At 36.0% G+C, this 14,961-nt stretch overlaps 1 protein-coding gene across 2 annotated transcripts in view; it reads right to left on the bottom strand.

Annotated features, from left to right (window-relative positions):
* The window catches only part of LOC134752850 (homeotic protein distal-less), a 148,844-nt gene that overhangs the window by 94,934 nt on the left and 38,949 nt on the right, over window positions 1-14,961 (bottom strand). For both annotated transcript variants that reach the window (XM_063688616.1, XM_063688615.1), the window contains exon 3: window positions 4,968-5,155. In XM_063688616.1, coding sequence (XP_063544686.1) covers window positions 4,968-5,155 — 188 coding nt within the window. The remainder of the gene's footprint in view (window positions 1-4,967; window positions 5,156-14,961) is intronic.

Below are 14,961 nucleotides of genomic sequence, written 5' to 3' on the forward strand. Positions count from 1 at the left end.
TACAGCAAGCTGCAGAGGTAACTGACCCAATGCATAGAGACTTGTTTTCAGGGGGGTCAGTCATCTCTGCAGCTGACTGTACGTCAACCAGGGATCGGATTCCGGTATTTTTGTATGGGAATAAAAACAGTATTTTTTCGTTCTTTGTTAATTACTTCATTTCTAATTGGACAATCTAATAATACGAAGTTGTTACCTAAAAACACAACTGAGTTCTACATTTAAACACAACTGAGTTCTAATAATACGAAGTCGTTACCTAAAAACACAACTGAGTTCTACATTTCGAGTATAAAATAGTTCGAAAAATATGGCTATTTCGAAGTTTTTGCAAAATACCTGTTGCGATCCCTAACGTCAACACAAGAAAAACATCGATAACTCCCATCACTACCACCGGCTCATCAAAGTGCGGTGCACAATAATCGAGAAATATTAAATTATAATAAAATTAACCTGCTCTTACTTTTTCTTGCTACCACAGAGCAGAGAACGGACAGAGGCGTAAGAACTAATTTATTCTACTGAATTAAAACTTAGTTCAAAAAAAGAACTAGCGTTACGGATTAACGCTAGTTCTTTTTATGAAGTTTTAATGAAGTTATTGAGGATTAATGTTGTTTTTTTATGTGTGGGTAAAAGGGGATTTCCACAAAACGGTCTACTTTGTCTGGGTTATAACAGAATTCCTATGGCCACCTCCTGTCTCCATCATCAGATCAGCTCGATGGTACCATAATATTGTATTGTCACCCGACTTACATGTGTATGCAAATTTTCAGCTTCATTGAAAGTCGGGAAGTGGGTCAAATTTACCTTGTAAGATTTGACCCGTACATATACATACATAACAAGTTAATAAAAATGCTTGTAAAAAGTACACAAATTACATTGAGTTTATCCTACACGCGTATGTAGTTAGGTAGTTACAGAGGGTCGTTCGACGTGTTGCCTCCCCGTCACACTTACGTACTAATTTACAAGTGCGACAGAGAGGCAACACTTCGAACGTGGTTCGCGGTAGACCCTGAGTATCTAGACCGTCTAAGCTAACTTTGCACCGATTTGAATATAAAGAAGTGAGGGAATGTCATTAGAAACTTTATATTTCCATAGAAATTTGACATTTATGATTTGAGGAGCTTTCTGATACAGGTATAATATACTTAATAGGAATTCCCAACCTGCTATAGTTAACGCTATCTCTACTGAGCTCGTTCACTTACGTACTAACAATGGCATTATGTTAAACAAAAGCCATTATGTCTTTTGTGCCTGAGCGCGTGGCCTTTGTGCCTGAGGCTCCCACACAATAGCCACGCGATCAGGCACAAAGGCCACGCGCTCAGGCACAAAAGAAATAATGGCTTTTGTTTAACAGAGTGCCATTGTCAGTATAGGTAAGTGAACGAGCTCAGTAGATAGACCGCATATTATACCTCGTAATGTAACATTTTATTAATGTAATAAAATATTTTCTTTTTCATTTTCAATGATGACGTTGCCACACTTTATCATTGCAAATAACATGTGGAGTTATCTTAATCTGACTCTTTAATATGCCTTTATTTATTGATAAAAATCTGAAGTAATGTTACGCGGTTTCAATTATTTTTATTACGTCTTTTTACTACAGCGCGTAAAAAACTTACCTACCGCATGTACGAGTAAATATGTGGTTATTTTATTAATTAATGCATACTAATACAGTAATTAAATGGCATTGCAATCTGCCTTTTATGGTTGAAACACATTTTATTGTTATGTAACTTATATGTATTTTGCATTAAGTAATTTTTATTACTTTATTTGTAACATGTATGCAAAGTTATTTTATTTTTATGGTTTCATGGTAGCAGATATGTTTGTATGGTGTTGGATTTAAATAATACTTATACAGCTTTTTGGCTGTAGCCTTTTATATACTTATTATGTTGTCATAAAAACCGACTATGAACAAAATTTGATAACAACTACATATTAGATTAAAAGTTTTTAGGGTCTGTTTTGATTTTAGTCCATTTACATTAAATTTTATAATATTAATATGATTTTTAAAACTAGGTACCTGTTATTTGAGACGAAATATTTTATCCTCAAATAAATCATGTTATTATATATATTGTCGTAACTTGAATTTAAGGACTACACATAAAAAACTAAGAGATATGCCTATTCTGATGTATCAATTATGATACCAATAATACCAATATGATTTGAATCCCAATGCAATGTCCTTACTTATTTCTACGATGATCAACTTGAAATAAAAAAATAACTGGTTTTAAATCACGAATTAAATCTGAGTAGAACATAAATACATGTCATGTCACCTCTACACCCTTTAATCTCTACACACATCATTCGATAACGATTATTCATTCTCACCGGTCACATGACGAATCAATCGCTCCGAGTCGAATCGAAACGAATGTAGCTGTCCCGTTCCAATCCCTTACAAAGTAAGCGAGAACCAGCATAACTTGACCTAGAGATCCTTAAAACTATACGTAATCAGATACTGGTTTGGTTAAATTCGAAATTTAAAATAAGTAAGCAATGAAAATACATACACGTACTGGCCGATTAGAAAAAAAAAATAAGGAGTACTTCTATAGAAATAGTGCGGTGCTTGAGACGTTTTGTTGTTCGAAATTTGAATTTAGAAAAAAACGTTATTGGGTTATCCTAGTTAAGTTGAAACGTCAAAACTTAATGAAATTAAGAAAAAACATGATTGTGTTGTCGACGATTTCTGGTATGCACGATCAATTTGATATGTAGTACTGTTTTAAATTGAGAATAATATAGTTATTTTCGATACAAGTGCGGAAAAGAGGAAATTCGAAACGAGTGGCGATAAATTAAAACACGACCGCGGGGAGTGTTTTAAATCGACACGAGTTGCGAATTACCTATTCGCACATGTATCGTACAACGTTTTACAGTACATATGGCCCTTTAAACTTTCGACATATGCACAAAAAGTGCACTTTACGCACTAGTGCGAGAAAGTAGCACCATATGTACTGTAAAAAATATATCAGTATAATACCTATTAAAAATAAGACGAAAAATAATTTTATTTGTACTTAAATAATTCACTAGTTTATGTGAATTGTCTAGTAATATATAAGTTTATTTTAGGTCAAAGATATCCTTTTAAATGAGCACCTGCAATCACCAGTACACTTTACACAAAAACTATTTTTTCTAGGTCATTTAACAAAACTAAAGAAAAATAACTAAATACATAGATAAAGCTCACTTCCTGTCGCTTTAAAAAACAAAACCAAAGACAATTTAAAGGACGATAAAAAAAAATATTGTGACAGAATTTAAAAACGAACTGTTTTAATTACACGTTCACTATCGCTCCAGATAACTGTATTTCCAAAGGGATTTAAACTTTAAAAAGCAGTTATTAGAGTTGATTATATATTGCAGCTTATTTTTTTTAAAATAAAAAATGGGCCAACGGCTACACTTCTTTAATTATAGCTTTGCGACATAATTACTAAGTGAATAAAAGTTAAAATTGTCCATTTTTTTTAAGGGAGAAGATGGAAATATTCATGCTTGGTAACAATAGAAAGTAGCATATGGTGTATTTAATTTGTTTATAATGTTTTTTTTTTACTGTGTGTAGAAAGTATTTGCGTGCGTCTCTTAACCCTTAAATGCATGATTTTTTGTATAACTTTTTAATAAATTGAAATAGATGTGTCATGTTGTATAGATTGAGGGAATAATATTTTGGATAGCTGCATATTGAGCCACGGACCATCAAATATACGATGCATATATACATCATTATGCATTTAAGGGTTAAAAGATATTTGGTTAGATATTAATTCGATTCTAAAATATAGTAAGAGTAAATAAATACAGGCTCTAAACTATTTCGAAATCAAATTAATCAATGCATCCTTGTTGTTTTTTTTTAGTATATTTAGTCAAATTAGTCAAAAATGTGTCGAATTTAATAACAGCTGTGGTTAATGCTATAAAGCCATAATTTTATTCTCAACGCAATCGGCCGGTAAGCAGTGTTGGCCGAAGGTTAATTGCAATTAACAATTAACCAGTACAAATTGAACCGTAAACCGTAACGGATGGTTACAGTTTACGGTTCAATTTGTACTGGTTAATGGTTAATTGCATTAACGTTTCGGCCAACACTGCCGGTAAGTATTAAAATATAGCGACATAGCCACGTATTAAATGTCATCTGCTTGCCATATATACAGCAAAGATAGATATAACTCCGTAATAGATGGATACAGTCTAAGGAAAAAACGTGCCTCGAAAATCAAGAAAATTTGATTCTCGTTCAGAGGGCGCTACTAGCTTTGGCCTACTGTCGTATAGATGACGTTGACGGTTTCATTTGTTATTTAACAATTTTAACGCATATCAGATAAAGAACAAGGGTCAAAATCATAAAAATAATTAATGCAAATAAAAAAAAATCATTTATCCATATTTAAATACATTTTATCGTATTTTTATAAATGTTCATTTTTAGTTTTAAAGTGTGTCGATGAGATGGCAGTGAATTTACTGGGGTTACAAAATTTACTATGACAGTACCGCTCTAGTATAAGTTACTCTATGTATACAGGTACCTACCTAATTACACTTGAGAACGATAGAAAAATATCACTGTTAAGAAATTCCATACGGATTGGTCCTTAAGTGTTCGATTTTTTGGTGCAATTGTCATTGCAAAATTCGTGCAGTTTCCTTGACCTCACTCTAATATTGTTGGCAACATTTGTTAGTTCTTTTCCTGACCTAAGTAGTAGTAGTAGTAAAACTCTTTATTATACAAAAAGAAATATGAAACAACAGAAAAACGCATCATTTGTACAAAGGCGAACTTATCCCTATCAGGGATCTCTTCCAGTACTTCTACTCTAGTCTAGGACCTAGGGTCTAGGGTGTATTCTAGGACTTAAACTTACCTGGGTCTGCGTGAGGCCTAAGCTAGCGGCCAGCTCGGCCCGCTCCGGTAACGCGAGGTATTGCGTCCTCTGGAACCGTCTGTTCAACTGCTGGAGTTGGAGACTGCTGTATATCGTGCGTGGTTTCCTCATCTTCTTTCCCTTGCCGTTCACCCGGAGGCCGGGGTCGTCGCTGAGACCGCATTTTTCTGGAAAGAGACACATTGTAAGGAAAAATACTTATTTTTTAGGGTTCCGTACCCAAAGGGTAAAAACGGGACCCTATTACTAAGACTCCGCTGTCCGTCTGTCCGTCAGTCTGTCCGTCCTCCTTCTGTCTGTCTGTCACCAGGCTGTATCTCATGAACCGTGATAGCTAGACAATTGAAATTTTCACAGATGATGTATTTCTGTTGCCGCTATAACAACAAATACTAAAAACAGAATAATATAAATATTTAAATATTGACATGTGCATCCTGCCCATCCTAACTTACGGTGCACAAACTTGGTCATTAACTGAGGCCCTAAAATCGAAACTCAAGGTTTGCCAGCGAGCTATGGAGCGTAGTATATTAGGTGTTCGTAGAACTGATCGAATCAGAAACACGGAACTACGCTCCAGAACTAGAGTTGCAGATGTAGGCGTCAAGACCGCTAAGCTTAAGTGGGACTGGGCGGGACATGTCTGTCGCATGCACCCGGAAAGATGGGCCAAAATGGTTACTGAGTGGGACCCACGGAGCACCATAGACGGTGCAGGCCGGGGTTCAGGCAGACCAAAAAGGAGATGGCGGGACGACTTGGACGCATTCTACCCCAAATGGTGGGAAAATGGCGATGACAGGGTCGAGTGGAGAAAACGAGGGGAGGCCTTTGCCCAGCAGTGGGACACCAAAATAGGCTAATAAAAATAAAATAAAAAATTTAAATGGGGCTCCCATACAACAAACGTGATTTTTTTTGCTGTTTTTTCCGTGATGGTACGGAACCCTTCATGCGAGAGTCCGACTTGCACTTGGCCGGTTTTTTTACAAGGCAAGGCAAAATTCTAACTTGAGTTCCCCTCATTTGGCATAATAGTGTTTGTCAGAAATACACTTCGCATATTCGCATAACACGTATCGCAGAAAATTTTTAGTCGAATGATACGTTCGCATAGATATATACTTGCCATAAGTCATTACGCATAATATTCATTTGGCAGAATTTTCTAAGTGAGTAATGTTAGGGTTTATTGCCTAATAATATTACGCGAAAAGAAATTGTGCAAAGTAATATTATTGCGAAAAGCAGTTTGCCAAAAGTATTTCTGCCAAACGATATTTTCTACCAAGTAACATTATGCAATACAAAAATATGTCAAAAGACTTTCTGCAACACAATAGGGATACTTCGAACTTGCGACCTGTCCAATCGCTCTTAAGTCTTAACTATAACTCCGTAATATGTACAGTCTAAGGAAAAAACGTGCCTCGAAAATCAAGAAAATTTGATTCTCGTCCAGAGGGCGCTACTAGCTTTGGCCTACTGTCGTATAGATGGCGTTGACGGTTTCGTTTGTTATTTTAACGCATATCAGTGTAAGAACATGGGTCAAAATCATAAAAATAATTAATGCAAATAAAAAAAATCATTTATCCATATTTAAATACATTTTATCGTATTTTGATAAATCTTCATTTTTAGTTTTAAAGTCTGTCGACAGATGGCAGTGAATTTACTGGGGTTACAAAATTTACTATGACAGTGCCGCTCTAGTATAAGTTACTCTATGCTCTTAACCAACTGAGTTACCGAAGCTTGCTAGAAGCGTGCGAATTTTTCCATTCCTTACTTATGTTTACGCCTCAGGGAAGCTCATGTTAACATCTACCGTAAGAATCTAACTTAGCGGCACCGGAGTCCCAATTTATATATTTATACAGGTTGGCTAAAAAATAAGTGAATTCCCGTTGCCAGGGCGGTTTTGGGATTATACTGAGCAACTTTTACTATGAGACCAACCACGATCGCGAGAAAAAATTACTCTCCCATAGAAAATGGACTAGTCAAAATGTATAAAACAGCCAAAATTTTTTTCGCGATATCAGGGTTGGTCCCATAGTAAAAGTTGCTCAGTATAATTACGTATAATCTCAAAACCTCCCTGGCAATGGGAATGCACTTATTTTTTAACCACCGTGAAGTAACAAAAGCATATCCGCTTGAGAGTCTGTGAGAGACATCAATTTTTCTGGTTTTTCACTACGTATGTAGGTATCCACATTTTGCATATTTATAAAACTGTTGGAAACGTTTAAACACGTTTATTCCGGTGTGTGTTTTGACGGTCGACATGCAAAACGAAAAATTAAACTAACCTACACTCGTAAGATTAAAATAAAATCTATAACAATGGTACCTGTACATCACTGTAGTCTTTATCGTTTTTTGTGAACAAAATTTACACTAGACTCCTAGTGTAAATTTCGTTCACAAAAAACGATAAAGACTACAAGAATTGACGTAAATAATAAGCGATCTTTCAAAAACCGCTTAGTACTTAGTGTGTTTTTTTAATGTAGTTTTTATTGGGTTCCGTACCCAAAGGGTAAAAACGGGACCCTATTACTAAGACTCCGCTGTCCGTCTGTTTGTCACCAGGCTGTATCTCATGAACCGTGATAGCTAGACAGTTGAAATTTTCACAGATGATGTATTTCTGTTGCCGCTATAACAACAAATACTAAAAACAGAATAATATAAATATTTAAATGGGAGCCATACAACAAACGTGATTTTTTTGCTGTTTCTTTCCGTAATGGTACGGAACCCTTCGTGCGCGAGTCCGACTCGCACTTGGCCGGTTTTTTAATGCGGCATTGATTCATTTTTCTTCCCTACACATAATATTTTGCATAAAGCAAACGTTCGAAACGTTTACACGCTTATTCCGGTGTGTGTTTCGTTTTGATGGGCGATATGCAAAGCGGCCGGCGCAGATAGTGACGCTATGATATTTATTATCTACGGTACCGTTGCATTTTACACTCATTTCTTACAAATGAAACTATCTTGATAAATTTAACATTGGCAAACAGTTATTGTTACTTTTAAAGCCTGACCAGGAATATATGATCACGCGCCATGTTGCGGAATTTCACTGGAACTAATTTTTACATATTATACTAAACTGTCACCTTAAACATGCACAACAGCGCACCCTCTTGACAATGATCATATATCAGGCTTTAAATCACTTTGAATTTATTTGTAAGCATTTACTTGGCATTTGCAATGGAAAAATGTGATAAATGTCAAAATTACATGAAATTGTGATGGAACGACATTCCCTCATTTTGATCTGTCAAAGTCGGTGCAGAGTTAGCGTAAACGGATTCTAAACCAATGCGTAAAACTTACCATATGCAATTATTTGTTTTAATTTGAACTTTAATAGCTGTGTAGTAGAGTTGAATATAATAATAACTGTCATATGCACTAAAAAGAGGGGTACAAACCATTTGGCTACTGAATAATTAATTCAAATATAATACAAAATGCGGCGAAATTAAAAACAAACTTCAAAAAATTCTGTCAACCAACAACACCGACCAATTTAAAAAAATCACAGATAAAAAGTCTCGCTAACAAATTAAAAAAGTTCACAGAATTTCGAATTTCGAACGCACAAACGGTTACCGAAATATCCACTCGAGGCGATGCGATGCCCGATACGATGTAATTACATACCTCGTACCTATATTATCAAGTAGCTGCCTTTCATATATTTTACAAAATGGATGGCCTTCAGAGCGTCTTGAATATTTATATTGTGGATTTATGGTGGAAAGATTTATAGGTTTTTTTAAGTTAGAAGGCAATAGAAGGGCTTAGGTCATTTTAAAGAAGGTGTTTTGGTCCAAATGTGATTGACATTTTTAGTTAAAAAGTTTTTCTGTTACACTTTACTCGCTATTTTTAAAATATTTAAGTGTGTCGTAGAGTGCCTTTCATATATTTTAGAAAATGGATTGCCTTGAATATTTTGGATTTATGGTGGAGACATTTATACCGCGTTTTTTTTTAATTAAATTAGGTTTACGTTATTTGAAGGAAGGTGTTTTTAAAAAAACTTAAGCCTTGTAGACTTAGGTAGGTAAAGGTGTTTTTAAACTGACATAAATATAATATACTAAGAAAAAGTGACCAAGGCCTGCAGTGCCCCAGGCTGGAATCGAACCAGCGTCCTCTGCGACCGCGGCAGGTGCCTGTGCCATTCGGCCACCGGGTCACAGCGGTATAGTTTCATCGCTCGAATATGCAAGGTTAGATAACGAAATTTCGATTTTCTTGTCTCGCGGTAGACCCTCAGATTGTGGTAGTGGCGCCCCCTATGCAGAGTTTCACGTAATATTACCTATTTAAAGAAATCCTTGAGAACCATACATTCATACACTGAGACTTCTGACTCATACAACTTAATAACTCGTTACATATAAAGGATGACTGTCACTTCAGTCACAAAGGCTCCCATGGCTCCCATACAAATTACATACATACATACAGATAGACGGACGGACGGAAAACAATGGCGTGCCGTGAGGCGGGCACTCCCCCGTAGTGATGTGACTGATGATAAGGATGGGATTGTGTCGATAAATGTGTCGATACTTGTTTCTTTGTGTCTTTAGGGACCTTAATTTTTTTGTTGTAACTATATTAGGTTTTACTTACTCGCGTCTTACTAAAAGTCCATCAGGTAAAGCGTAAAATTATAAAAGTACCTACAAAACGAAGTCATTTTATTTAGGTACGAAAGATTGACCTTTTTATGATATTGTATACAAACGAGTAGCTGCAACACCAGAGGAGTTACAAGTGCGTTGCCGGCATTTAAGATAACGCTCTACGCTCTCTGGAGTAAGCTTTTTCGATCGTATCGAGATTTGTGTCAAACCTTTAAAAGAATGTGGTCACTGATCGAAACCTCCGCCTTACAGAAAACCGCAGCCAAATAACACTAGACCCTACTCATAGTGTTGTGTTCCTGCCGGTGAGTAAGGCCAGAGCTCAACGAGGGTGAGGTGTTAGGGTCGGCAACGCGCATGTAGCTCCTCTGGAGTTACAGGCGTACATAGGCTACGGAGACTGCTTAACATCAGGCAGGCCGTATGCTTGTTTGTCACCGACGTAGTATAAAAAAAACGGTTTCCTTACGGAGCCGAATAGTAAAAAAGCATCGTATTTAATCACTTCCAAGTATTAAAATCTAGCCACTTTCCTTGTTGATACGATAAGCTGCAAAATTGTAGATGTGTCAAACTTAAAAAAAATTTTTGGCCACCACGAGAACTTCCTTACGCAGCCGAATAGTAAAAAGCTAAACCTTTTTTATCACTTCCAAGTATTATTCATATCTACACGTAGAGCCACTTTCCTTACGTCAGAGTCCCGCCCACAAGGCCGCCTACCGAACCCCAAAAGAGCGGCCGGCAAAAAACAATAAAATCTTTTTCCTACAACAAAGAGCGTTTTAAAAAAAACCGGCGGTGTAGACGGGCGGTTGAAACGCTGGCGTTGGAAACGTGAAAATAGGTGAAACTGAAACAGTTATTTGACATGATTACTAAAATCAAAGAGGATATAATAAGATAGAGCGGTACTGTCATAGTAGATTTTGTAACCACAGCAAATTCACTGCCATCTATCGACACCCCTTAAAACTAAAAATGAAGATTTATAAAAATACGATAAAGTGTATAATATTGTCTTCGGTTACCGCGATAGTTACTCATGAAATAAAACTATGAAAACGGATTATATCGCGTATATTGAATTTATAATACATCCCCCGTCACCCGTTGACCACGAACGCTGTAAAGAGTTCGAAACGTCGGGATGTATTATAAATTCAATATACGCGATATAATCCGTTTTCATAGTTTTATTTCACGATAAAGTGTATTTAAATATGGATAAATAATTTTTTTTATTTGCATTAAAATTTTTTATGATTTTGATATGCGTTTAAATTGTTAAATAACAAACGAAACCGTCAACGCCATCTATACGACAGTAGGCCAAAGCTAGTGGCGCCCTCTGATCGAGAATCAAATTTTCTTGATTTTCGAGGCACGTTTTTTTCTTAGACTGTATCCATCTATTACGGAGTTATCTATCTTCGCTAAAATCTTTCTCCTTTTTTTTTAATCACCGGGAATTGTGGACGGGCAAAAAGACACGTCAAGATTGTTTACCTTTTTTCTAATGTTAAAAAAAAGAACTATAGCAAAGGCACGCAAAGGCATATATTTTATTTTGTTTTATTAAATAATTTACGCAAAGTAACACCTATAGTTGGTCAAACCAAATTGTCAAAAACCAAAGTAAATGAGAACAAAAAAACTATACTCATCCTTTTGTTTAGGGTGCTAGTACTAGTGTAAGACAAAGATAGTATGACTCTCTCTCTCTATGTTTGAAACAGGGGTCGGAAACCGGTATTTGCTCCATACAAAAATACCGGTATTATTACGTTCTTCTTTGTTCTTTTGTTTATAATTTCATTTTTAATGGGACGTTTTAATAATGCAAAATTATTTCCTAAATACATGATTCAGTCCTACGTAATGAGCATAAGAAAATTCAAAATATTGGGCTATTTCGGGGTTTTTAAAAAATACCGGTTCCGAGCCCTGGGATGAGAAATTTCTTTGACAAACTATAATTCTAATTTCACAACTGTTTAAATTTACTTATAAACGCCCGTCTGTATTGCCAGTAAGAAAGTAAAGCCACGCCGTTTTGTTAAGTAAAATAATAATAAAAAAAACATAAGGAGCATACCTCAAGCATGTATTAATCCCTGGGAATCAAATTATTATTTTTAATTACGTTAAGGAATAAATTAAATTTTTGCTATTTTAATAACTTATTAATTTAGAAATCGAAACTTGGTAGAGTAAGACCAAGATATGTCTGCAACGATTTCGATAGCACACGCAGTGCAAGTGTTATTTATACGTCATAATTTCATAGAAGTTTGACGTTTAAAATAACACTTGCACCGCGTGTGCTATCAAAATTGTTGCAGTTTCTTGGTCTAACTATTAAGGTTTTATCTGTATAAAATATTAGAAAAAAATGTAAACTAACAACTACAAAAAAAATATTCAGTTTATAACTACAAAAAAATCTCAAATGCTATGTTTTTGATAAAAGATAAAAATAAGTTTACAATACCAGCTGCAAAAGTGCATACCTAACTTACCCACTTCATAAATTAATTATATTATTTTATAAAGCCATTTTCAATGCAAGAGTTGACTAATTGTGGTATTTTCTATAAAAAGGGACCTTATTGTCGATGGCGCTTACGCCATTATAAACCATGCTCCGATATAAATACAATGCCGCGCGACGCTGTGCGGCGTAAGCGCCATCGACAATAAGGTCCCTTTTTATAGAAAATGCCCCAATTATTAAACTAATAGTCTTACTTCAGTATGTGATACTAATATCATTCGCAAATTAGGAATCATTTTCTGGCTATGCTAAACGTTTTAAGGATTTTTTTAAATATCCTATATTATGTCCCACTCTGGGCAAAGACCTCCCTCTCTTCCGCCATTCGTCACGGCTTTGTGCATGCTCCCGCCAGTCGCCACAAAATGTGGTATTTTCTATAAAAAGGGACCTTATTGTCGATGGCGCTTACGCCATTATAAACGATGCTCCGATATAAATACAATGCCGCGCGACGCTGTGCGGCGTAAGCGCCATCGACAATAAGGTCCCTTTTCATAGAAAATGCCCCAAATGATGATGGAAAAATGATGAAATGATGATATGGTGATGATAGTGATTGAATGTGTTGAAAATGATAAAATGATGATGGTGATGAGTGATGATTTAAGGATTTACACCCAAATACTAGTGATCGCCGTGTATTTTGTATTTAAGTTCAAAATGTAAAATGTCTGCTTTAAGCAGCACATTTGTTTATATAAGTTTTAGTACGGGTTTAATTAGCTAATATGTAATAAAATTAAAAAGCCTAGCAGATAGAATATCAGGCAGTTAAATTCTCTTATAGATATTATGCCGCTAGTGTTCTCTGTTGATAATAAAAGTAATAAAACTATCCTTGGAATCCCTACTAATACTCGTATTTTATTTGAAAGGTAGAAACCGCATAGTTATATGTGGTATTTTCTATAAAAAGGGACCTTATTGTCGATGGCGCTTATTATAAACGATGCTCCGAAATAAATACAATGCCGCGCGACGCTGTGCGGCGTAAGCGCCATCGACAATAAGGTCCCATTTTATAGAAAATGCCCCATATTGACATCGAAGGGAAATGAAAAACACGTCATACTAAGAGTATGTCATATAAAGCATAGTTGATTTACTTCTTATTTTTAATATTTTTTTCAAATTAATCTCAAATTCCTCTGTCAGAGATGAATTTTATTAACCTTGTTACAATTATCAACTTGTCACGGATATTCAAAACTAAAACTAAAACTTTTTTATGTTAATGTTACAGCTGTTGGATCTCCAAATAAATAAAATAAAATAAATAATACAAAATAAAACACCGCACGCAAAAAACGCCCTCGCAAGGAAAGACGTGGGGACGGCCACAAAGACCAGCTAATGTGTCAGTATAACCGGACATAATTTCATGAAAATAGGATTAAAGGCTGGCGTCCACTAGACTCGCCGAGGTGAATCGAATCGAATCGCAATAATTCGCCTTCTATACATTTACTATGAATGGTAAATTCGATTCGACGCGCCGCGGCTCTTCGTCAATAGACGCAGTTTCATAGTAAATGTATAGAAGGCGAATTATTGCGATTAGCCTCGGCGAGCCTAGTGGACGCCAGCCTTAAATGTATAGAAGGTGAATTATTGCGATTAGCCTCGGCGAGCCTAGTGGACGCCAGCCTTAAATGTATAGAAGGTGAATTATTGCGATTAGCCTCGGCGAGCCTAGTGGACGCCAGCCTTAAATGTATAGAAGGCGAATTATTGCGATTCGATTCGATTCGCCTCGGCGAGTCTAGTGGACGCCAGCCTTTATAGGTAATGTAAGCGACTTGTCATTGTCACTGAAGTCATCTTATACGACTGTTACAAAGAATTTTATACGAAAACCAAACTTCGTTCAGTAATTACGTCACAGTAAGCCGTTGATCAGTATAAGCGGAAGCGGAGCGGCCACTTAACAATGTATTTTTCAATTTATACTTTATCTATAACTATGTCTTTGTTATGTGGCCCCTCTGAGGGTAAAAGCCTCCTCCATTCTTTTCCACCTTTCCCTGTCCCTTGCCGTATACATCCAGCTTTTTCCTGCTGTGTTTATTATGTCATCGGCCCATCTTTTCTTTGGTCTTCCCTACTTTCTTTTGCCTTTTGGGCCTAGCCATATAGTTGTTTGACGCGTCCATCTCCTATCTTCATATGTTGCCAAGTGCCCTGCCCAATTCCACTTCTGTTTTAAACTAAAATGAAGAGCATCTGTTAATTTATACTGTAATCTAATGTTGTGTAATAAAGTCCGTACCTTTCTATGATAAGAATATGACATATTAGTTTTTACAGGACGGTATTCCCTACAGGCACAGCTGTTAATGTTAATGTTAATAACAGTCGTCAAACTTTTAATTGCCGGTTACTTTTTTTACGTTTTCGAGGTTGCTGGAGGCGCACGTGTACAGGCGAGGGCATAAGTGTTAGGAAAAATATTCTCGAGGAGACAAGTGTTAGGGGAATTATTAATTAGTATAAGAAGTTTTTGAGTAGGAGCTACTTTTGGCTGAGGGCAAGATGAAATTGTAAGTTAAAGTTGGCTTAAGCGAGTGACTGGAACGAAAGTTCCAATTATCCTTAAGATGTGGAGTCTGGTGACGTGAGATCCATTTTAAACGTCGAACTTCTATGAAATTATGACATATAAATAACACTTGCACTGCATATCACTCAGGTCACTTGGTTTTATAATGCGTAATTCAGTTTG

Source organism: Cydia strobilella, chromosome 25 (genome assembly GCF_947568885.1).
Source record: "Cydia strobilella chromosome 25, ilCydStro3.1, whole genome shotgun sequence".
NCBI classification, from domain to species: Eukaryota; Metazoa; Arthropoda; class Insecta; order Lepidoptera; family Tortricidae; genus Cydia; species Cydia strobilella.